The 25,626-nt window shown below is 35.0% G+C and overlaps 1 protein-coding gene across 1 annotated transcript in view; it reads left to right on the top strand.

The window, feature by feature from the left end:
* The first annotated feature begins 2,398 nt into the window (after nucleotides 1-2,398).
* Nucleotides 2,399-25,626, top strand: part of LOC117337327 (ankyrin repeat domain-containing protein 11-like) — a 29,458-nt gene continuing 6,230 nt past the window's right edge. The window contains exons 1-13 of the mRNA XM_033898247.1: nucleotides 2,399-2,438; nucleotides 8,106-8,274; nucleotides 9,160-9,253; nucleotides 9,733-9,909; nucleotides 10,385-10,579; nucleotides 14,930-15,072; nucleotides 16,503-16,728; nucleotides 18,652-20,865; nucleotides 22,425-22,660; nucleotides 23,140-23,268; nucleotides 23,412-23,510; nucleotides 24,130-24,273; nucleotides 24,507-24,602. Of these exons, the coding sequence (XP_033754138.1) occupies nucleotides 8,119-8,274; nucleotides 9,160-9,253; nucleotides 9,733-9,909; nucleotides 10,385-10,579; nucleotides 14,930-15,072; nucleotides 16,503-16,728; nucleotides 18,652-20,865; nucleotides 22,425-22,660; nucleotides 23,140-23,268; nucleotides 23,412-23,510; nucleotides 24,130-24,273; nucleotides 24,507-24,602 (3,909 nt within the window). The 5' untranslated portion in view covers nucleotides 2,399-2,438; nucleotides 8,106-8,118. The remainder of the gene's footprint in view (nucleotides 2,439-8,105; nucleotides 8,275-9,159; nucleotides 9,254-9,732; nucleotides 9,910-10,384; nucleotides 10,580-14,929; nucleotides 15,073-16,502; nucleotides 16,729-18,651; nucleotides 20,866-22,424; nucleotides 22,661-23,139; nucleotides 23,269-23,411; nucleotides 23,511-24,129; nucleotides 24,274-24,506; nucleotides 24,603-25,626) is intronic.

The raw sequence follows: 25,626 nt of genomic DNA, 5'->3' as shown, positions 1-25,626 counted from the left end.
CCTCATTTCAAAATATGGCAACACACATTGTCTGCCAAGGCAATATATATATATCATCCCCTGAATTTAATAATTCTAAAATGACAATATGCTCTCATTGCTTGTATATATCTATTCTAATCTGCCGGAAATGACTCAGAAACTGACATTCAGACTTTGTTTCTTGATCGTGGTTATAATTACCCCAAATCAATTAATGTAAATTGTTGCATGTTAAAAGTGCATAAAGATGCATTGCAGCAAGCTAAAACCTATATGTACATATATCTATACTGCTGCAGGCCATTTTTTCCTAGTCATTCTAACATCAGATTTGTAAATTTGAGCCATGCCAATTAGTTGAATATATATAACATTGTAGGGCAAGAGATCGAGCATATATGGACGATGAGGATCGAACCCAGGACCTCTGGAGTTCAAGTCTTATGCTCAACTGTTGTACAGTTCTCTCTATCTGAGCGTTATACTGCGATTTTAGAATTTACCAGGATTACATGACATAATATTGTAATCCCACCTCCAGAGAAATCTTGTCCTCAAGTTTCTACAGTTAATTATAGGGATTTTTGGTGAAACTATATAGCTAATGCTCAACATATCAGCATATAGAATTCCCTAGATGGTGCCAATGTTAACAGAGAGCATAATAAATTTATTTCCAATGCCTTCGCTAGGAACCAAATTTTGGACTAGCCTTGTGCTAAACCTCTCGAGCTAAAGACATTCACAACCTGATCCATCCATCCCGATATTCTGACTTTAAAGTACAATTGAAATCAATGTTAGACATTATACTCCCTACTTTTACACTTCCTTCACAAAATCTTCACCCCCAAAGACAATCACAACCAAGGAAGGTACTTCAACTCCACGGAAGCCTCTCTATTTATTTATTTAACAGGTTTTACGGCCTGCGGCCTTTCAGCTGACGAGTTAAAAGACTCTCTATATCAATCACCTATTTATAGCTTCACTTTGAGTTGTCAATGGCACCAAATCTGTAATAGGAAGCTAAAAGGACTCAGAATTAATGAAAAAATAACCCGCCCTATAGCTAGCTGGGGCTCAAATTAGTGACCTCTTCCGCGCTCTGAAGGCAAACATCCTACCACTAGTGACTAGCTATAGGCTAAAGAGAAGTTCCTCCTCGTCCGAGTAATATTTAACTATTTGGTGAGCTTATACTTTCCACTTTTACATGCAATTGTAACCCTGCTAATAAGTAAGCCAGAGGTCCCGGGTTCAATCCCTAGTGGAGGTAGTGATTTTAATTTATCATGCACTAGTCTCTGTTACACAATCTTTTTCTTGCAATTGAACTTGTAGCAACTTAAATTACTACAATTCAAACATCGATCCTACCACTAGACTAAAGGGAAATCCCCCCCTAGTCTGAGCTAGATATTGGTGAGCTTGTACTCCACTTTTACATATATGCAATCTTTTTATTGCAATTGAAATTAAACTACTCCAATTTCAAAGGCTTATCACCTCTGCATCATGTGTTGAAAGTTAACTGTTTAACTAAATGACCACTGCCTTTGTTTTCCAGTACAATTTTAATGATACAACACTTCATCATTTATATATCTTATATAATCATGATGAGGATGTGCATCTGTCTGTGTTTGATCTCAGTATAAGCTGATCTAGTCACACAGACACTTTAATTTACAGATCCAGCATCTGTTTCGTTTGTCTCCATCCCTAAATCAAAGGAAACGTTGTTGATGATATATAAATAACATTATATTATTCATAACCACTAAATAATATCCAGTGTCCGCCAATCCTTGTTATCTCTCACTACACAGAGTAATTCCATATATAATATTCCACAAACAGGATGTGCCAGCACACACAATCCCTAACGTCAACAACATGTACCTCGGTAGCATACCTGTGCTAATGCACTCCCACATCGGTGCTTTGTGAACCGAGTCGGAACAAAGCCCATTTTGTTGGGCATGACAAATGCCTAAATTTAAACCAGCACATTACAAAGACATGATGTTATATCCAGCCTGGTTACACACAACTGTATAGTTAACACTCGTTTAAAACAATAAATAGCAATTTTAAGGTGCAAAAAATCCACAAAACGTTGTAAATTTACATTTTGTCCATGGCCTAAATAACATGTCCGCCGCCATATTATAAAATGTTTGGACACGGTTGATTGATTCGGTTGAAGTAGTAGTTCACTATTTTATGTTTTTAGTTTGTCACTAATAAAATATATCTTAATTTAGTGTTTTACTACAATAAAGCAAATTAAACGTATAGAAAAGACATCTCGCAATGTATCTTCTAAGCGACATTTCAACATCTGACCAATCAACACATTCGTTACAAAATTTTGCAGAAATTTCCCTAAATCTAACCAATCAAAAATAAGCTTTTGCCCGCGTAGAATCAAAGCCATACGACCTCCGAAGGTGAGTAACCCTTAAAAAATACGATATTATTGGAAATTGACAACAGCTATAAATTTTTTGAGGTGCTCTTTGGATTCTACGATAATTTTCCCACAAGGAACCACCAATAGTTTGTTTTAAAATGTCGATTTTTCTGGTGTATAATGCATGTAAAGTGAGTGGTCCCCAGCTCGTATACCACGCTATCGCCAGAATTGATCCCGAAATTATTGTCTTTGTTTTCGTAGTAAATCAAGATTATTATTATTTACAGGTCTTCCCAACCCCAGCACCTAATACCGTCGTACACTGATGATATACGTTTAATGAATTCATAACGGTTTATATCTTATTCCCTGCTTATGTCGAGAATACATCCGTTTTACTGGAACACATGCCAGAAGAATGCATGCACTTTCCTTACAGAATTTCAGTTCGTTTGGACATTCCACATCTGCCCATTCTCAATCATTGCCATATTTAGACCCCATTTAGATGTATCATACAGTGTCCATGTTGGTTGGCAAATAAACTTGACGAGATAGATGCCAATCTTGTTGATTTTAGAACATGCAACGTGTCGAGTAGCGGTGTGTTCTAGATTTTGTTTGGTGTTGGATTTGTCATATTTGCAAATATAACTTTGATATCGAATTCAATTAAGACCTCAATATGTTAGCCTCACCCACAATTACCATACATACAACACAAATGTTTTAATAGCATAAGTTATCGCACTATTATTATTATTGATGTGTCAAAGAAATTGAGACATGACTAAGTGGAACATGACCTGGTTTAGCTATAATAATGGAGATGTGTTGTAGCCGAGATGTATTTATGTGTTGTGAACAATATCCCATTCAATCATGTATACTTACTGTGTTAGATAGTAATATTATGTATATATGTATACATCTAACACAAGGTTCACCAGTCTGACAGATTATAAGTCAGGATAATAAATGATCTTTTGAAATTTGAAATGGTATTGTGTCAATTTATGACATGATTTCATGTATGGACTGTCCTACGTAAAATTGGTGCAGTGCAAATTGGCTGGTACTGTTATATAATTACCACTGATATGTAATTTAGGGGACAAATTTTGAGTGTGTATAAACTATACAGTTATAGAATATCTTGTTAAAACAAATGCTGAATCAGCTTGTACTGAAATTATAAATTGAAAAACAGTGCCCAGTGACAAAATAATTTACATGACCTGGACAAGTTTGTATGCCTAATTTATACTATATTCTATATTGTAAGTTCTGCATGGCTCCAACATAGGCTAATTAAAGGCCTCCTGGCCATTTTTATCACATAATTTAAGTTATGATAGACTGTCGTAAAGATTTTACCTGCTGATTGTATTGGTAGTGTTCTACTGTTATATAAAGACATTATTTCACAGATTGGCCCATATAGCTTTATTGTTCTTACATAGCACATATAAAACATCATTTTAAAATAGAAATTTCTATCAAAATATTCAGACCCAGAGCTATGAAGTGAAATGCATGAGAGCAGTTGGTCTGTTACTGTTATTCTGTGTAAATAACAATTACACGGTACATATATGTATACTATGTCATCTAAATAAGTATTTGTAATTTTTGTGTGGACTATTTAGTGATAATGGGTATTGCATAGCATATTTTTACATGTCTACTGTATGATGGCCAACAGCGTATAACGTTTCATTGTTCGGATTCCTAAAGGCTATTTGTGTTTGTTGGGGCCGCGGTGGCTAAGGTGTCCCGACACTTTATCACTAGCCCTCCACCTCTGGGTTGCGAGTTCGAAACCTACGTGGGGCAGTTGCCAGGTACTGACTGTAGGCCGGTGGTTTTTCTCCGGCTGCTCTGGCTTTCCTCCACTTCCAAACTTGGCATGACCCTGGATGTTATAGGATGTTAAACAAAAACAAACCAAACTATTTGTGTTATTATTTCTGTGGTTACTCTGGAATCACTCTAGAGAAAGGTTTAGGGATTTTCATTCATGTTTTCTGTTTAAAATTTCACAGTATTATGATAAAGGAAACTCCAATCCATTCGGGTATTGATAATTAATGACTTGGAATTATCCTTAGTTTAAGAAAAAAACTTCCACTTTCACAAGGCCTTTCTGTCTTCACAGGCTTCTTTGAATTCAGACAGACTGCAGGTGTTTATTTAATTTTGATATATATGTATGCAATAGCTCAGTCAATATTATCTTTGGCAATTCAATCTCAGATGGTGATCAGAGCTGGGGTGTTCCATCCCGACTTGTTGTGTTTTTGTTTCATAGGAAATTGATATCACCAACTACCTTGTGGAGTATACCAATAAGTATTTATTGAATCAACTTTGACACATTCTGGTTCTGTTCAAATCATCAACTTTGCGTGTGGAAAGTTGAATTTGCAATATCTTTTGGTCAAGAATTATAAAATTTCAAAGGATACATAGTTACATACCATTTTAGTTTACTCACTGATTGTTTAGAATTTCTTTCTTTAACAATAGTTTATTAAGATCAAAAAGAAATTATTGTCTTTTTGTCAATTCCTTAAGATTTTGCATTTAAAACATATTAGAATTCAAGTAACTTTCAATAATATGGACTGTTAAATGTTGCTATTATGAAAATTTCTTCCACTATTACAGGATGACATCTTACATTAAGCATAATTTTCATCGATGCCCAGCACTTTTGTCCTGTTGCTCTAAAAAATATACGATATGCTTCTTATATGTTATTCAGCCAACTTAAATGTAGCCAACAGCTACTACCCATATATCTCTCCTCAGAATGATAACCCCAGACAAACAGTTATCAAAATTTATGATTATCGTAATTTTGAAGACATACCAATATTTTTGTTTCTATAAAATGTGTTTAAATTTGTATTAGCTGTTCTGTATTGAGTACATAATATTGCACCTATACATACCTGTTCATTGATGAGATTAAGTATTACATTCATGCGGAAAAAATATGTGCAGTACATACGAACATAAAGTTACGCATGCACTCATCATCGATGAAAATGTTCAGTATTAATACTGAATTCAGTATTTTTGAATGTTTCCCCCATATATGACTATGTTAAATTTTGACCAAACCAGCTATTTCAGTATTACATGAACCGGGACACTTTCACCCATGACTCACATATTATAGGCCTTAAGCTTGTATATATACTTAATTTTACTGGCATATATATATGCATATTGGTATATTTTTGTATATAGGACTGTCAATGAATTTATGTATGGAAAAGCAGTTGTCTGGTCAATATTCATTGTGGATGTACATGTGTGTGAAAATCAATTATAGTAACATATGTTTTGTGTAGTTCTCTCATTTCTCTATGGATGAACTCATTTGGGTGGTTTTCTGGGTAAAAAAGTTCATGCTATAGTTTGAATGTGATGGATAGATTTCATAACAGTGCTGTGCATGTGGTGACATGTTTTTGGTGAAATTTAAAGGCTTTTATGTTTCTGTTCTCACAGTTTTAGAAAGTTTAAATTTTAATATTGGTTAAACATTTCTAAGGAAGTCTCATGTTCCAAACTTGCCTGAAATATGAATTCCATGTCCTGTAAAAAAAGTGTAATTTAAGCCTCAAGCACTAAGGCTAAAAACATAACAGTTTGCCTAAACCTGACTGACCTAGAAAAAGTCTGTACCCGAAAAAATTTATTAGAATGTATTTTATCTCATTTTATCATCAAAATATTGAATTTATAATGAGCTACATATTTAAGATTGATTCTGTATTACCAAAACATTGGAAATATTTGTAGGCCTGGCGTTATTTATAGACTACACATTTATTTATTGTATATTGATATATTCTGTATATATCATTGAGCCTACAACAAGGCAGACTTATAGCATATATAAAGGACTGAACATTTATTTATTTATATAAAAGAAATGTTATAGTGGTGAAATTTTTTTATACGTGTAAACAAACTGGATTTAGGTAAATATAGATTTTATTTATAATGGCCTATATTTAGTTTACAATTTTTAATATGATTAATTAACATGTATTGTTTATCTAATTCCATGTCTAATCTTTTAATCAGATTGCAATAAGGTAATTAAATTGTGTAGATTGCATTCCAATACACATTGCTCCAGCTAGTTGACCCCATGTTTTGCCTTTGTGCTGGGCCCATTGATGAAAACTGCAAGCAAATGCCACATACGTGTGTATTACAAGCATACATAATTACCCAGACATTATACAAAGTTCAGACGAGAAAACATTAAACAAGACCTTAAAAATGTGTATTGTACACTAGAAATTTCTTCATTTTGATTTATTTGCTGGGCTGAAACTCTAACCCCACGATAATGACTTTCTTCTAGACGGATTTGTATCTGTAATGCAAGGTCATGTGCACTCAGTCAGACATGTTTAAAATTCCTCATATCAAAGGGAGATAATTGATGTTTACTTCCTGTATGAGATTATCACTAAATATATATAGCTACCGACCACTTACTACAAGTGTAATATAGATTTATATAAAACAATTTTCACATTCTCATAAAGATGCATCATGTTTATTTATATTTATTACAAAAAGTACAATTTTATTAATTATAAATATATAGATATATTTATCTGTGTTATTTGCAAAGTCTTATAATGGTAATAAAAAAAAACCGCACACTATTTAATAATTTATGTTTATATATATATGAAAAGTAAGTTATGGGGAATATAAACTTTTTAGGACATATTCAAAATCTTTAATTTCATCTTGTAAAAATCCTTAACAATTTTGTAAGACAAAAAATGTAGTTAAATGATGTATTGCTTTTTGATCCTTTAAAACTGACAATTTAAAAGAACTAATGTTTGATAATATGATGGACTTCTGATGATTATGATGAGTAATTATTTGTTTTATACAATAGAACTTGTAAGTTATACTAAATTAATGCCAAAGTAAAATGAAATAAAATTTAAAAAAAAATTATAGAGTATGTGTCTGTAATGTCCAGTGCCATTGTTTTAATTAGTTGCATAATTGGATCTCTGACCACATTAGAGAATCCATTGTTATATATGGATTGAATAGATTTTTTTAAATTTTCATTGCGGCTATGATTACCAGTAGCTAGCTACATATCCTCCGAGGCGCGCGGTAATCTATTCAATTCATATATTTACATAACCTCTTTTTTTTTTTAAAAATTTATCGAGAAAACGAGAAATTTTATTAAAAAGAAAAATTTGTCATGTATACGACGACACGCCAAATTATTAGAACAGCCGGGAGATCCCGTCTATGCACCATCGTTTACCGTGTCCTTCCGCTCCGCAGTTTGCAGTAGTTTATTTATTTTTTGCTTGTTATTTAAAACAAAGAGACATGAAATAACATCAAATACAATAATTTGTGTTAAATTAGATTTAATTTATGTAAATAGATTACAAAGAAAACATAATTTACGGAAATGAAACGAGGACTTTTTTTCAAGCGTATTGATATTTTTCTGATGTGATGTGTGGGAAATCAGCACGAGAGACAATGTTTTCATACGGTTTTCATAGTGTATTCATGGTCATATGTTTGTTGTTTTCACTTGGTATGTTCATATCATACCTTTCATGATGTCTTCAATTTTTCTTCAAATAAAATAGTTAAAAAAAAAATCTTTTTCTTTCAGATGCCAAGGATAAATGACAAAAATCACATTTGCTCGGTTGCAACAAAGAAAGCCAAATGTCTGGTCACCTAGAACCAAGTTCAAGTGTCAAGAAGCCTGCATGCCTTCGTTACAATACTCAGTGTTGTCATTGCCGGATATGTCTGACAAGAAATCACCTCCTAGAAAGGTATACTTTATGATTTAATACCAGTATTTCTTAATTAACATTTTAAATGAATTCACTACATGTTCATTTTATACAAATGAAGGATGTTTCTAAGCAAGTTTATTCAGTTAATTTTCAAATAATTATGCAACATTTTTCCCCAAACAGTTGACCTCCAAAATGTTGATTGAATTTGTTAATATAGATATTGTGTAAAATAAATGTCCAATGTCATGATTGTGTATACCAAAGCTTTAAAGAAAGCAAGCTAGATATATCGGGGCTTCCCAATTGGAATTATTTCATATTTAAGCCAAATTCCAAAAATTTGCAGTTTACTCCTGAAAAAATCTTTTCCAATTCACCAATTTTCTTCCCAAAATGAAACAAAAAGGCCCTTTCCAAAATTTTGAAACCAGTGAGAAAAAGCCCTGTTATATATAGCATCATGGTCAATTGGCTGGTTATTCAAAATTATTTAACTCTTCTTGATCTCTTGTTGTCACTTACTATATTTTGCTAGAAGTACTAGATACATCTTTCTCCTTGGTTTGTACATGTTTAGTTTCACGTCTGGGTCACAATAACAAGACCTGACATCTTGGAATTTGACCATTAAGTGATGTAAGAGTAGATTTATTTTGTGTATTATGATTAATACATGGTGGTTAAGGTGTACCAACACTTTTATCACTAGCCTTCGAATTCCACGTCTGGGTCACGAGTTCGAAACCCATGTGGAGCAGTTGCCTGGTACTGACCGTGGTTTTTCTCCGGGTACTCCAGCTTTCTTCCACCTCCAAAACCAGGCACGTCCTTAAATGACCCTGGCTGTTAATAGGAGGTTAAACAAAACTAGCTTAAATGATAGATATAATTATGTTTAAATTGATTGACATTTTACAGGAGAAGACACTTTTTGTACGGACACCCCAGTCAGATAGTAAAACACTGAAACGAAAACTGCTTGCAACTGAACCCAGTCCCTGTGAAGACGAAGGTAACTGTAAAAAAAACTGTTTAGATTTAAAAGACTGTATATTTTGACAAATTTGGGTCAATGTGTGGGGGCCATTTCATGCATTTGTAATGTCTACTTGGTTCTTGGCTGCTTGGTTTTCGTCCGTTAAATTGATAGTACACTGTAATCTAAATGTAGTGATTGTTACTTAACCATTTGTAATGCTATGCTGGTCACTGCAAGTAAACAGGGTGATAAATTGATACATTTGTCCATTCAAAAATCTGGTTTCGATTTGTTTTAGAAGTATTCTGTTGTAAATAATGATACGTGGATGCCGATATTAGGTTGAAAGTTATTTAAGGATAGGACATCAATGCTGTTCAGTCAGATGGGAAAATTAATCAACTTTCGACAAGACACATAATGAACTTTTCTTAGTTCCATTTTCGTCAAAATAGGATTAAAAGCATATATGATTATGATAAAATAATTCTCATGTATATTTTACATTGTAGAACGGAAAGCGACCCCTAAGAGAAAGAAGCCACTGAACTCTGAGCCATCACCCACACCGTCTAATGCCCCTCCTACTCCCAAAAATCCCAGCGGTATCACATCACCCCGAACTGGCCCACTGTCTGAGCGTCAGCAGATGTTGTTTCTGATGCGACTAACAGATGAGACATCACAAGGTAAGGTTGATCAGCATTGCTATAAGGTCAAGGTCAGTGAAACTGGGATTACCCTGCCAGAGTTTTCATGGTAAATTGTACTAATTGCCAAAATATTGTTTTTTTTAACGATATTCTGATTTCTGAAATCCAAAGAGTGCGTCACTTGCCTTTCACCTATGTGGCCGGGGTTCGATTCCCTGATCGGACGTGAAAAGGTTTAATTTGGGGATATCTGCCCGACCACGTGGGTTTTCTCCGGGTACTCCGGTTTCCTCCCACAGTAAGACCTCTCACGCATTTCCATCCAGGCCAACGAGTGATTGATATCAGTTAATATATAACTTTTTTTGCAATTGTTGTAAAATAACTAAAGTTTACATTTACAAATTTAATAGTGTGTTAGGAAGTATTTTTTTTTTCTAATTTTTTTTAATTAATAATGTATTTAGATGGTATATGGATGTAATTTCATTCTTTGCACCATCTCCAACAGATTCGACGTCCAAACCCACCTCGCCTCAGCCAGTAGGCCAGATAGGACCGAAGCGCACCCCTGGTGACAAAAAAGTTCACAAGCGCAACGAGCGGGGAGAGACACCTTTACATCTTGCGGCAATCAAAGGAGACATCAAACAAACCAAGAAGCTCATTAAAGCCGGAGCTGATGTCAATGTAGCCGACTTTGCTGGTTAGTAGTGGTATAACAATTCACCGATGCATCAGTGTATTGGATCGCAGTGGTGCATCGATGAATCGCCTATCCTTGATTTTTAATGTATCGCGATACTTTAAAATTTGTAGTTATCTCCCTTGACCAACGTTAGCTTACGTTTTGTAGTAAACAAAATGGCTGACAAGGCCGTTCCATTTTGATTTGATGATTTATTTGGCAACTGAAGTATAGTTGATGATTGAAAACACAAGTTTTCAAAATACTGTCAATGTTGAAATAATATTAAATAATGCAATTTATTTGGAAAAAAATATTGGTTCGGAAAACGTTTGGATAATAAATACATACTGGATAATAACATTATTCTCTGGAACACGAAAAAAACAATTTGAAAATGGCCCTTTGCATTTTATTTTCTTATTGGATAGAAAAAGGTTTAGGATAAATATTAATCGATCTCTGATTAGTCTGGACACATAGAAATCCAACACTTTTCTTCTATCACAATTAAGATATTCCCCCCCCCCCCAACCCCTCCCCACAAAAAAAAAAACACCAAAAGACATCAACTTTTGCCGACGTTAGGGTTTCTGCGTTAAGTTTCATGTTTTCTACAGAGTATCTGTCGGCACATATTATATGGATAAACTCACTATCTGATTCCCAGTTGTATACTGATAGTCATGGTCAGGTATCCTACAGTTATTGGTCAGAGTAGTAATGCTGAAATTAGGTTTAATTTATCATTATTAGATAAAACAATAGTTAAAAGATAGATAAAATAATAAATAAAAATAAGAAAAAAAAATTTTGCAAGTGAATGAAATTGAAATATCAATGAAAATGAATTTTGTGAAGAAAAATGTTTATTTACCCGTATTATGTAATTTACTGGTAAAGAATGTTGATCAAATTAAAGCCAAACGGGTAAACTAATGTTAAATATATGAAATGTGAAACGTGAAATAGAATTACTCTGATTAGTGCGGGCGAATAAAAAACATCACTTTTATACTATCACAATTAAGATATCTGGAGAAAAAAAAAACATCAACTTTTGCCGGCGTTAGGGTTTCTGCGTTGACAGTTTCTTGTTTTCTACAGAGTATCTGTCGGCACATATTATATGGATAATCTCACTACCTGATTTCCAGTTGTATACTGATAGTCATGGTCAGGTATCCTACAGTTATTGGTCAGAGTAGTAATGCTGAAATTAGGTTAAATTTATCATTATTAGATAGAAAAAATAATAAATGAAAAATTATATTTTGAAAATGCTTGAAATTGAAGTATCAATGAATATCTACTGGTATTATGTAATTTACTGTTAAAGAATTTTGATTTAATTAAAGCCAAATGAGTAAACTAATGTTAAATATATGAAATGTGAAAGTGAAATAAAAAATCCTTTTTATAATGATTAACAAAAACTGAAAACATGAATTTATAAAAGCCTTTATTGAAATAGAAACCTAAATATGTAAGGCATATTTTCTCTTACATCCCAGAAAGAGTGAGATTTATCTTGATTTTAAAGTGTATGTACTGGGTGAATTTGGAAAATTGATAATTTGTGCAGTTTGACATGTTTTATTTTGCGATGCATTTGACTGTGTTTAAACAAGTCTATGGATAATCTAAAAATGTAGGACAGATAAGATTGATGATTTTGTATGATATTTGTAAAATTTCTTCAGTGTTATTTGATCTTGAAGCAGTTTTGCCTACGATAGGGTTTCTGCGATAACTCTATTCTGGTTTTCTGCAGAGTTTCTGTAAGGCATATAATAAACGGATGTTTGACTGTCATGGTTTGAAGTTTGAACTGATAATCACTGTTAGACATCGAACACTTAAACACAAAGAATTCACAATAAACAAGAACGAGAAATATGGAATATTATGTGTTAAAAGTGAGTGACTCAAATTGGAATTAAAACCATCGGTCAGTATTAAACTAGAAAGGTTTCACTATGCTTTAGTTTTAGTTAAAATCATTTGTTGTATTCTCAAACATGTTTTACTGAGTGCTATTCCACTAAAATATCTACCTGACCCCAGGACTCCACAATAAATCACTTCTATACATGGTTGGATTGCCTTCCTATTACTTCTATTTAATTTATTAAACAATGTAAATTAATCTCTGATTAGTGCAGGCAAATAAAAAACAACACTTTTATACTATCACAATTAAGATATCTGAGGAAAAAAAAGAAGAAGATAACAATTTTTGCCGACGTTAGGGTTTCTACATTGACAGTTTCTTGTTTTCTACAGAGTATCTGTCGGCACATATTATATGGATAAACTCACTACCTGATTTCCAGTTGTATATACTGATAGTCATGGTCAGGTATCCTACAGTTATTGGTCAGAGTAGCAATGCTGAAATTAGGTTTAATTTATTATCATTAGATAAAACAATAGTTAAAAGATAGTTAAAATAATAAATAAAAATAAGAAAAAAAAATTTTGCAAGTGAATGAAATTGAAATATCAATGAAAATGAATTTTGTGAAGAAAGATGTTTATTTACCCGTATTATGTAATTTACTGGTAAAGAATGTTGATCAAATTAAAGCCAAACGGGGAAACTAATGTTAAATATATGAAATGTGAAACGTGAAATAAAATTACTCTGATTAGTGCGGGCGAATAAAAAAACATCACTTTTATACTATCACAATTAAGATATCTGAAAAAAAAAGACATCAACTTTTGCCGACGTTAGGGTTTCTGCGTTGACAGTTTCTTGTTTTCTACAGAGTATCTGTCGGCACATATTATATGGATAAACTCACTACCTGATTCTCAGTTGTATACTGATAGTCATGGTCAGGTATCCTACAGTTATTGCTCAGAGTAGCAATGCTGAAATTAGGTTAAATTTATCATTATTAGATAGAAAAAATAATAAATAAAAAATTATATTTTGAAAATGCATGAAATTGAAATATCAATGAAAATGAATTTTGGGAGAAAAAGATGTTTATTTACTGGTATTATGTAATTTACTGGTAAAGAATTTTGATCTAATTAAAGCCAAATGAGTAAACTAATGTTAAGTATATATGAAATATGAAAGTGAAATAAAAAATACTTTTTATAATGATTAACAAAAACTGAAAACATGAAGTAATAAAAGCCTTTATTGAAATAAACATGTACGGCAGCTTTTCTCTTACTTCTCAGGAAGAGTGAGATTTATCTTGATTTTAAAATATATGTACTTAGTGAATTTGGAAAATTAGTGATTTCGTGCAGTTTGACATGTTTTATTTTGCGATGCATTTGACTGTTTTTAAACAAGCCTATGGATATTTTAAAAATGTAGGACAGATAAGATTGATTTTGTATGATATTTGTATTAATTTCTGCAGCGTTATTTCATCTGGATGCAGTTTTGCCTACGATAGGGTTTCTGCGATAACACTATTCTGGTTTTCTGCAGAGTTTCTGTAAGGCATATAATAAACGGATGTCTGACTGTCATGGTTTGAAGTTTTGAACTGAAAATCACTGTTAGACATCGAACACTTTAACACAAAGAATTCACAATAAACAAGAACGAGAAATATGGAATATTATGTGTTAAAAGTGAGTGACTCAAATTGGAATTAAAACCATCGGTCAGTATTAAACTAGATTATGTTTCACTATGATTTAGCTTCAGTTAAAATCATTTGTATTCTCAAATTTGTTTTACTTAGGGCCATTCCATTAAAATATCTACCTGACCCCGGGACTCCACAATAAATCACTTCTATCCAGGGTTGGATTGCCTTCCTATTACTTCTATGTAATTTATTAAACAATGTAAATTAATCTCTGATTAATTAGTGCAGGCAAATAAAAAACAACACTTTGATACTATCACAATTAAGATATATCTGAAAAAAAATCAGAATTGAACTTTTGCCGACGTTAGGGTTTCTGTGTTGACAGTATCTTGTTTTCTACAGAGTATCTGTCGGCACATATTATATGGATAAACTCACTACCTGATTCCCAGTTGTATACTGATAGTCATGGTCAGGTATCCTACAGTTGTTGGTCAGATCTAGAGTAGCAATGCTGAAATTAAATTAAATTTACTCAAGATGTCAAGTATTGCTGTTGTATTTTTTTCTTCAAAAACTTGAACAGAATTGCAAGGGATTAATTTTTAGACAGGAACAAGCCAAACTATTAAAGCGTTATAAAATAATTTTACAAAAGTTACATACATGTATATGTGGAGACAGAATATATGACTTGAATATGAAACTAGCGTAAAAGGTTTGTGCATGATATATTGGGGTTGGGTAGGGAAAACAATACCTTTTACTGGACGTTTAAACTTATTGTTTCTATATACAGGATGGACAGCATTACACGAAGCTTGTAACAGAGGATATCTTCCGATTGCTAAACAGCTGTTGAAGGCCGGGGCTAATGTCAATGTCCAGGGACTGGAAAACGACACGCCACTACACGATGCTGCCTGTAACGGCCATGGAAAGGTAGTGATCAATATCATGGTCAAATTAGTTTTGTTGAAGTTTATAGCGAATGTTTCTACGACGTGCGCAATACACTCTCAAGCTATTTTATAAATGTGCCAACTGTTGGATATATATGTTATATTCCATTAGTGGAATATGACCTTCCTGGCATTTGATTGGTCAAGAATTTGAACTTGACTTGACCTGCAATTGTTATTAACGTCATCAATAATCTAATGATGTCACATATAAGCTGTTCCCGGCCCTCACCTGTACACCTTATTTGCATACTCGAAATAAGACTTGGCCACATTTTCCTTTGATTCAAGCCGATATTATTGTGGTAGAAACAGGTCACAAGACTTGTGATTTTTGGATATGGAATCTATTTCACACTCATAAATTATTATTTTTAAAGTTACAAAAGACATTCGCTAAACCTGGTGTTTTTTGTAACTTTAGAAAAATAACTTACTCGTGTGAAATAAATTCCATATCCATGCAACCACTCGTTGTGTAACCTCTATTTACCTCATTAGTCAGAATGATATTTCATTACTTGATAGCAATATATACCACCTGCTATAATTTTGTAAGACTTGTGTGAAGGAACAGCTGCATTTATTCTGCAATATACCCAATCGTCCCAATTGCCCTGCAATAAAACCACTGTCTGTATTGAGTCCAAGTTTGGGCTTATTACGGATAGATATTACATTTCTTTCCTCCCAACTTTGCCTACGATAGGGTTTCTGCGATTACAGTTGGTTGTTTTCTGTAGAGTTTCTGTAGGCATACATCATGTGGACATCTCGCTGCTTGATCATTGTTTAGTAACGATTATCATAGTGATATATCCAAACATTTCCTTAACCATTAAACAACTGTCTGTACTAGACATTGTGCAAAAAACCCAAGAAATTCCCGAATGGTGTGGTGATGCTTTTAACTTCTTGAAACTAAAGATAGATGGCAAAGGTAGTTCTGGCTAAAGGTAACCATCATAGATGAAACTTCTTTGGCTAAGTATGACTTTAAAATGTTTAAAATGTTAAAATGTAAACAACAAAGTGGGGCCCAGCCAGAGAGGTGAAACTAAAGTTAAGAGTGGCCAAACCAAGGAATACTGCATAAGGGCTATTTTATTCGAATATCTATATCTGACCCCAGGACTCCACAATAAGTCACTTCTATCCATGGTTGGATTGCCTTCCTATTACTTTGTAATTTATCAAATGAATTCTATGGGTGGTACCCCTTAACCAAACCTGGAGTCCTGGGGTGGGGTAGATGTTTTACTGGAAAAGCGTGCCCTAAGATCTAGAACAGATGAACCAAAATTGTTTTAATATATACAAAACTAAATTTTAGTGGTTATTGGTAAATATTGTACGATATGATTAATGCAGTATCATACTGAGTGTCTATGTGTGGTTTTGTATCTGTAGCTGGTGGAACTACTACTGAAGCATGGGGCCAATCCCCTACAGCCAAATCTGCAGGGTAAGACTCCAATGGACGTAGCAGCCTCGTCGGACATGATCAAGCTGTTGAGGAAGGAAATCATCACCTCCAGTAGTGACAGCTCAAGTCTGGACGATGCCCGCTCACCCACATCTCCCGAGAGTAACTCCTCGCTGAAGGATGAAGATAACAGAAACACAGACTCCGATGGTACGTAGGTAGACACGAGTGTCGGCCAGCATTATTTGTTCATCATGATGACTTGTATGTGGTCTCTGTTTGACTGAACTCGAAAAGTTTTATTTAACATAATTTATAAACTTACTTGTTGCTTTCCTGAAAATTTCCAAGGAGTAAAGTTCTGTTTTAATATCTTACATAAGATAAATTTGACAGTACCAAAATTTACATCAGTACATAGTTACTCATAACTTGCATGCTGTAACTTTTTTGAATTCATATTGAAATTCTGTATATTTCTGTATTGACTTCGGTATACAGTGGACCCTCTATAATCCGAACACCTTCGTTCCCAGTCCAAACTGTCCGGATTACGAGTTTTCCGGACTGCCGAATTTCGTGTACCAGGTCAAAAAAATTGTCGTGTAAGAGTTATCTCCCTTGATTATATACAATCCGGGACGTTTCATAAACACGTCTTTTTAACAATAAATATACTTATGTTTCTGATATGATTCTTGTTTTGTTTTGTAGAAAGTAAAAAATAAACTATGTTTTTAAAAGAACATGTAAAGTGAAAGTTGTTTTATTTATAGCGGGCATATGTGACCTCAAATGTGTCACGTCCCGGAGGTTCACAAACAAGTAGAAATTACAAACGTTAAATACCTTAAATAAAATACCCGGATTTTACAACTTACCGTCAGTCCATGTTTTTTTTTATGATTTTTATGTACCAGAAACCCCAAGCTATCTATTTAAAAGTACGCGACACCAGCGAGAACTACCCAAGATGTCCGATAATTATTAAACCCGTATTCACTTATCAATGTGACGCTTAGTTAAGTATCAGACGACTTTTGACTAATTTGTGTGTAATCAACCCAGTTCTTGTGATCACTGCTTAATACGTTAATTTGTATGTAATTAATAACATGCATCTTTCAATGAGTCGTCGTTTCACGTAACGGTGTTACAAAGCCGATATCCGTGTTTAATTACCGATCATAAATTTATTACATGTATTTGAGATTAATTAATTATCGTATCACGTAATGTATGATTGTGCATAAATTCTGTAACATTTAGGTCGTAGAGAAAAAGCAATGTACCGTTATAAAAACAAAAGCTACACATTGTAACACAGGTAAACACCCGGGGCTATGACCTGGCAGCGGTCGCTATGACTACGCACAGTGTCAAGCGATAGTTTGTACAGCTGTCGATACGGGTAACTTACCCCGACATTTTTTTTCTCCTCGTGGTGAAAAAATTGTCCGGATTATTGAGGGAAATTTACTAATGAAAAGTACGTTCCGTTCCCAAAATTGGGCTTCCGGAATCGGAATCCGAATTTCCGGACTGGTGAGTACAAATAACGTTAAGGAAATCCGTTCCCGTGCATTTCCGTCCGGACTGTGAGTTTTCCGGACTATCGGCGTCCGGATTATCGCGGGTCCACTGTATAACATTTGGACTTAAGTCTGATTATAAAGACAGAGATTACAAAGATGTATCACTAACCCAGACATTTCCAGTAAAAGTAATTGGAATATTTTTCATTATTTCAAAAATGATGGAACAGGAAATTGTCTGTTTTATGTTCCTGAAAATGGAAATATCAAGAAAAAAAAAGAATTATTCTTGTCAAGATCAAATAGGTTCTGTTTTATAGCCGGGGGCCGCTTTGGCCGAATGGTTAAGGTGTCCCGACACTTTACCACTAGCACTCCACCTCTGGGTTGAGAGTTTGAAACATACGTGGTGCAGTTGCCAGGTACTGACCTTAGGCCGGTGGTTTTTCTCCGGGTACTCCGGCTTTCCTCCACCTCCAAAACCTGGCATGTCCTTAAATGACCCTGGCTGTTAATAGGACGTTAAACAAAAACAAACCAAAACCAAGCTTTGATCTCTATTAATAATGATATTAATCAATGGTTGTATTTGTTCCAGATTATATGTCAAGATTGCCAAAACAAGATGGAAGTTCAAATCAGTCTTCACTCAGCAGTAGGAGGTCATTAATGTCCAAATCGGAAAAAATGTCATCCCCTCGTCGTCTTTTTCTAAAGTTTCAGCGGGAACAAGCTGATGAATTTCACGATAAACCTTCAAAGGAACCTCATTTCACGTCTTATAGTGTGACAATGGGGCCAAGTGAACATAAGGATTTCTTATCGGTAGACAGCCCTGTGTCCAGTGTGGACAGTGACTTGTATGACCCACAACTGGACAATGTTAGGAATTTGGACAAAGTGCGAGTCAATTTGATGGACACTGAAGATGGTTTAGGGACTAGTTCCATAGCTCGGGACAGAATAGGATTAAGTGGTGAGCGAATGGGAAGTGTTGGGCCACTAGGTGGTGATAGAGTCGGACATGTTGGAATCGGTGATAGAATTGGACATGCAGGGCTCAGTGGTCACATCGGACTTAGCGGTGATGGAATCGGCATTAGTGGCCTCACAGGGCTTGGTGGGCTCAATGTACGAGAAGGACTTGGACTAATGTCGGGTCCGGGGTCTGGGAATCGTGTGGTAGAGGATCACTCACCCATGACGAGTGTAATATCAGGTAGTAAAGTGACTTCTTCGTCTAGTGTTGAGCTGGGATTAAGACTAGGTATGGGTGAGTTTGGGAGGCTCAGTAATCTTGAGCCAGACAGTCAAGATGTTGAGTCAGTGGTCAACCCAACTCCCCCTCCTCCAACAAAGTTCCATCTGAAAATGATGGAAACACAACCGTTTTCTCCACATTTTAGTGATAATGAACCGAGTGATAATGAACTCAAAGATCCTCCTCCCTTCTCCATATCATCCATGTCATCATCCTCATCATCAATGCCATCCTCATCATTGGTCTCGTTGTCACAAAGTGGTCGGAGGGGGAGTGTAGGGGAACAGGCTGCACACATTCCGCATAGTGACTCGAACAATCGCACCAAGTTAAAAGAATCTGTGTCCGATCCAGGCCCCGGTAATGGTGTGGGACACAAATTGCTTATAAATACCACCACCACCACCACCTCTGTAGTCAGCTCCTCCACCACAAACCCGGTAATTTCATCGTCATCTGCATTATCGTCCCTCTTTACATCTGTGGTCGATAAAAACATTGGTGAGTTAAATAATTCTCAAAGTGTAGTTGTACCTGTTGTGAGTTCTTCGTCGGACAGGTTAGGATCGGAATGGACAGCTCCCGTAACTACTAGTTCTGTGACATTTCCACGGAGGAACAGTGTTTCTAGTGGCATGATAGTGAGTAGTATTAACGGTTCCCAAGACAGTGGAGGAGGGCACAACACAGGGGCGGGGTCAGGGAACAGTGATCCCTCTGCCTCTTCCTCAGGGCTAAAATGGGAGTTACGTTCATCCTCCTCCTCCTCATCCTCCTCTCCTAAAAACATTGATGAGTGGGGCAATTTTTTGTCGTCCACAAAATCTGAGGGCAGGCAAAGTCCAACAAAATCTGACAAGGACCAAGAAAACAGTTCTCCAAAATCTGATAAAGATGGCAGGGAAAGTTTCAGTAGACCAACTTCACCGAAAGTACCACCATTAAAAATCATTATTCCTCCAAAGGCATCAACCTCAACAGCTAGCTTGGAGTCGTCTGTGTTTGTGAAATCGCACTCCTCAAAGCATGCGCTTCCATACGTGATAAATCCCACACAGGAACAGGAAGCAGCAGCAGCAAAATCATCACAATTGAATCAGCCAATCGCCATGACAACGCTTCCCCAGGAGGCGGTCCCTACTACAAGTAGCCCCGCCTCCTCACGGCCGTCATCGCGAGAGAGCAACACAGCATCAAAGGATGGTGATAAACAGAGTTCACAAAAAGATACAAATAAAGAGGACAAGGTCTCTCTGTTAGAAAATTGTAAACAGTCTGTGTCGCTAGATTCTGTGGAGGAAAATCTTCCTCCTCCTTGTCTGCCTGGAGACAAGGAGAAGGACCAGGAAAAAGATAAAGACTCTATGAGTGTCAAAAGTGGTAGTGGTAAGGAGAGTGAGAAAGAGAAAGTGGAGGAGGAAAAGGAAAGTACACAGCGATCAACAAGGACGTTACGATCTCACACGCAAGCAGCTCTGCAACAGAAACACTCGCACGACAAACATCACAAGGGAGAAAAGGCAGAAAAGGGAGATAAACAGGAAAAACAAGGTAAAATTACCTGTAAATATTGATTAAAATTGACTCGCATGTTTATAGTAATGATTGTTATGCCAGATTAATTTGAAACAGTGGAAATGTGGGGTTGTATTAAAAAAATTTGAGTCTCGTAGATGTTCTGTATATATCGTCATCTGATGGCTCGCTCGAGTTGATTTATGTTATATAAATCTTCTGTACACTGTAAATACTTGTGTAACACTGAAGTTAATATTATATAACCCTGCATTTCCAATTTTAAAGTGAAGCCTAATTTTAATTCTGAAGTAGATTTTAAAGTTTTTCTAGCTTTTATATATAGTCCGACCAATATTTTCATGGTAAGTAAGTTTGTACCTCACAATAATGTGATCCCACGGTTTCTTGGGATGGGATAACCATCTCACACGGGTTAGCTGCGAAAGACAGCTGGCATGCAAGATGATGCTTCTCTAGCTAGCTACTCACAATAACAAAAGATCATCATTTTATATTGCATAATATAACGATATTATAACCTAGCTGCAAATTGATAACATCATCAATTTGGATGCAAATTTCATGGGACATTAAATTAATGATTAGTCCATGAAAAGGTTTAAAAAAAAACCCTTAAAATTCGTTACATTTTTTAATGAAAAAATGAAAATGAGTGCACATACATGTACATATTTTAAAAGCAATTTTAGAAGTGTGCCTTCTCCACTAGTTTTTGATTTACCTGCATGCATATATAACCATAAATCAAATAAGTGTTAAGCATATGGAGTATGAAGTTCAATGGTCAAAGCAAAACATGTTTTTGTCCAACAAAACCCCAAATTTTCAGGCAACTTTTTGGTATGGTTACGTAATTATGAAGTCAGTGAAATCAGTGCCATTGATAAATTTCGTCACAATTTCTTTGATTCTAATAGCTGGTCTGACAGATATAGAGGTGGGTCAGATATCTCTTCTAGACCATCAAGCCTCCTATTTGTATCATTATAATATTGTAATTTATATTTTAGGGTAATGCAAATCTTTTTTATTTTTAACTTATATAATCAAAACAAGTAAGTATATAATTATTTATTGAATCATTGATACAAACTTTTCCCACTCTTTGCTTCAATGTTATATATATTTATCAACTGCCACCGCATTGTCGGAATACACCCACCGTATATATTTTTGCTGTATACGGCGGTGACGGAAAACAGCTGTATTTTGGAATCCTAGCACGTGCGTCAGTTCGACTGACCTATTTCAAAGTGAAACTACGTTTAAAAGGCGAACATATTTCTGTCATTTTTGACACCGTTTCACTTAAAAATGATTATTTTTGATGATTATTTTTATGACTGTTGCAGGATAAATAGAATACATGGTCAGTGTCTTAAAATATAAGCTGTATTTTTGGCTCGGGACAGAATGACAAAAGTGGCTCGCCAAGGCTCGCCACTTTTGTCTTTCTTTACCCTCGCCAAAATACAGCTTATATTTTAAGACACTGACCATGTATTCTCTATATATAAAGTATAATAATGATATTTATAACACATTTTATAGCCTGTTATTATTGTTGACAGGGAACAATGACACATCATCCAAGGAGGAATCAACACAAAATGTTTCAAAGATCAACAAAGAGGAGGAGGAATCGTACGACATTCACCCAAGAAAGAGGAAGTTACGATCAAAAATAGAAACAAATACTGTGAGCCAACCTGCACCTCCAGAACCTCCACCACATGTACAACTACCAGCAGTGTCCTACGAAAAACCTCCCAATCCTTTTGAATTGTATCTCTCTATTAGGAAGCAGGTTGGTGCACATTTTCAAATTATTGATATTTCTGATTTTTGACTTGGAAACAAATGAATTTACGTGCAATTTATAAATTACGTCGGTCTGACAGGGTGTATGGTATCGGTTACCATCATCAGGTAATGTTCCGTGGCTAGTGCAGTGCTGTAATCTTTCTACGTTCTTCTTGATAATAATACCATTATTTATAAATACATAGCAAAAAAGATAGACAAAAAAATTATACGAAGAATAACTGGATAACCTTTGTAAATTTTATCCTAACTCACGAGGCAGAAAAAATATTGTTATTTTACAAATAAAAAAAATAAAGCATTTAAATTGAATTATTTAAAACTGATAGTGTTCACAGTAAAGAAATCCCAACCAGGGATTTTGTGAAAACTCTCAACCCCATATATGTGTGTGTGTGTTCATGCATTTTACCTCTGTACATACATACAGACCTTGGAATAAATGTTTGATTTCCTTTACAGGTGGCGATGAAACATAAGCAGTGGTCAGTAGTGCAGCCTAATGCCCCAAAGGGCTATAAGGACTACCTAATGGTCAGCTGTAGTTATGTCCTACAGGGCAACAATGCCAGTACCCTGTCTGTTCCTATGGTAAGGTCCAAATAGTACCACCGGCCTAAAGTCGGTGTAATCTGGGTATTTCTAAGCTGATATTCTTATAAAGTCTACCATGAATAGACAAGCTTTCTCCAATAGCTCTTTGTTTTGTAACTCAGGAATTTGTTGTCTTTCAGTTGTCTCCCCCTAATTCTGTAACGGGCACAATGCGCGACCTGTTCGTGGAACAGGAGAAGGCACGGTACAAACTACGACTCCAGCATCTCATAGAGAGGGTTAGTATTAACACCATGTAAGGGCTTCAGATATTAAGCAAAAAATAATAAAAATGGAATATCCCTTCACATGGTAGTGAGTACCACTCTTCTGTTTGTCGAAAGCACTCGGTTGACCTGTGATTTAACCCTTTCAACCCTAAGAAACTTTAGTGGACTCTGCCACTCTTTCATTATTTGAAGTCCAATATGGTCAGTAGGGGTGAAAGGGTTAAGCTCCAGTTTTATATTGCTGTGTATTCATCAAAGTTTTTACATTTACGCCCATTCACCATCACCATTGCATAAAATGTAGGTCACTGTGACCTACATTTTCTATATCACTGAACTTATATGTCACGTCTAGCTTCTTTTCTGTCAGAAGCAGAAATGGGGGCATATTAAATGTTTAAATAATTTTAAATAATTGTTTAATAAGAAAATGTTTAATAATTAAATTTTTAAATACCAAATGATGCAAATAATTTATTTTGAGAGGATGACTTTAAATTATACCCTAAAACCCAAAATATATGAATATCCTTACGCTTGATTATTGTAGATGTATGATATTTAGTCAAAAGAATGTACACTTTTTAGTGAAAATGAAATATTAAATTGTTCTACACTCCCCATGCAGGAAAAGCTGACACTTTCAGTGGAACAGGAGATTATCAGGGAACATGGGCGGGCTGCCCGAGCATTGGCCAATCAGAGTCTACCTTTAAGTATGTGTACGTTACTACGAGATGAGGAGATCTACAACACTATAGATCCAGAACAGGTATGATCCCGAAGTCGGAAACAGCAAATTGTTGAATTTTCTATGATTACTTAACACGTTTTCCCTTGATAATATCAAAGTATCATTGTTTCCACAGATTCTATTTAAATCGTGTTTTGGATTGATTTGTAGTGTTTTTTTTATCTGAAAAAATATATATCAGCTGAGGATAAAGTCAAAGGATGATATATTCACGATTTAAGAATTAATTTGTGTTTGATTTTCTCGAACAGGTGGAAGAGAAGGAAAAAAATGTCCGTTCCAGGTACAATGGCCGACAATTTCTATCCTGGTTAAAAGATGTAGATGATAAATATGAAAAAATTAAGGTAAGAGTATAATTTTTTAACAAATTTATTGAAAATTATCAAATATCATACACATAAAGATATATATATTTTTTTTTACCTTTTTGTGTAAAAACAAAAATATTCGCAGTAAGAAATAAGTCCTGTTGGATTAAGTAAATAGCTATATTATAAGACTCTATCATATGTGGTCATGTAGGATAGGGATATTCCACCCGAGGGGTCACAAAATGTGGTAAAACCCGAGGCTCCGCCGAGGGTTTTACCACATTTTGTGACCCAGAGGGTGAAATATCCCTATCCTACATGAACCACATATGATTGAGTATTTTTCTCTCATTCTCCAACCTAAAATATGCAAAAATAGGCACTATCTGTCGATAGCTTTCTCAGATAGACGCCATTTTTTTTCAATCCAAACTGTTTTTCTACTGCATACAATAAAAAAAGAACAGCGCCAATTGATTTACCATACCCCATATATGCAAACAACGTTTGCTGTTCTAAAAACGAAGGAAACCATTCATTTCCACAGTCTAACGTTGTTTCAGCAGCCCTGTCATTGCAAGCGAAGCCAAATCACTTGATGTCGGCCAAGCTAGTGTGTTCTTTCGCGTGAAAATATAGTTCCATGTTTTATTAATAAAAAACAATAAAAGAACGTGTTTTTTTACATAATTTATATCATAAATAAAAAAAATATTATCTGATTACATATAACGATGTGTTTACAAATCTATAGATAGATCTACTTTCGGTTCGGCGACCTACTTTTGTATCATTGCGCGCGCGTGGCTATCCTACACCGGAAGCGAGGTAATACACACACAGCAAGCATGGGTGTATTTACCTGGACAGACCAGTATGATATCGGTAGGGATGAGAGAAATATAGTCCTATATCACCCAGGCAGTCATCATAAACTCTTCCAAGTTTTCAATCTTGGTTTCATTGTGATGTTGCTTGGTTAAAAAATGTAAAACTTTTCTTTTACAACCTGAGTATTCACTGTCGCAGAAAATCTATGTGGTTGGCCAAGTGACCC

The sequence above is a fragment of the Pecten maximus genome, chromosome 11 (assembly GCF_902652985.1).
Source record: "Pecten maximus chromosome 11, xPecMax1.1, whole genome shotgun sequence".
In the NCBI taxonomy this organism is placed as follows: Eukaryota; Metazoa; Mollusca; class Bivalvia; order Pectinida; family Pectinidae; genus Pecten; species Pecten maximus.
The sequence above is the reverse complement of the archived record's forward strand: the minus strand, read 5'-3'. Positions and strand labels throughout refer to the sequence as shown.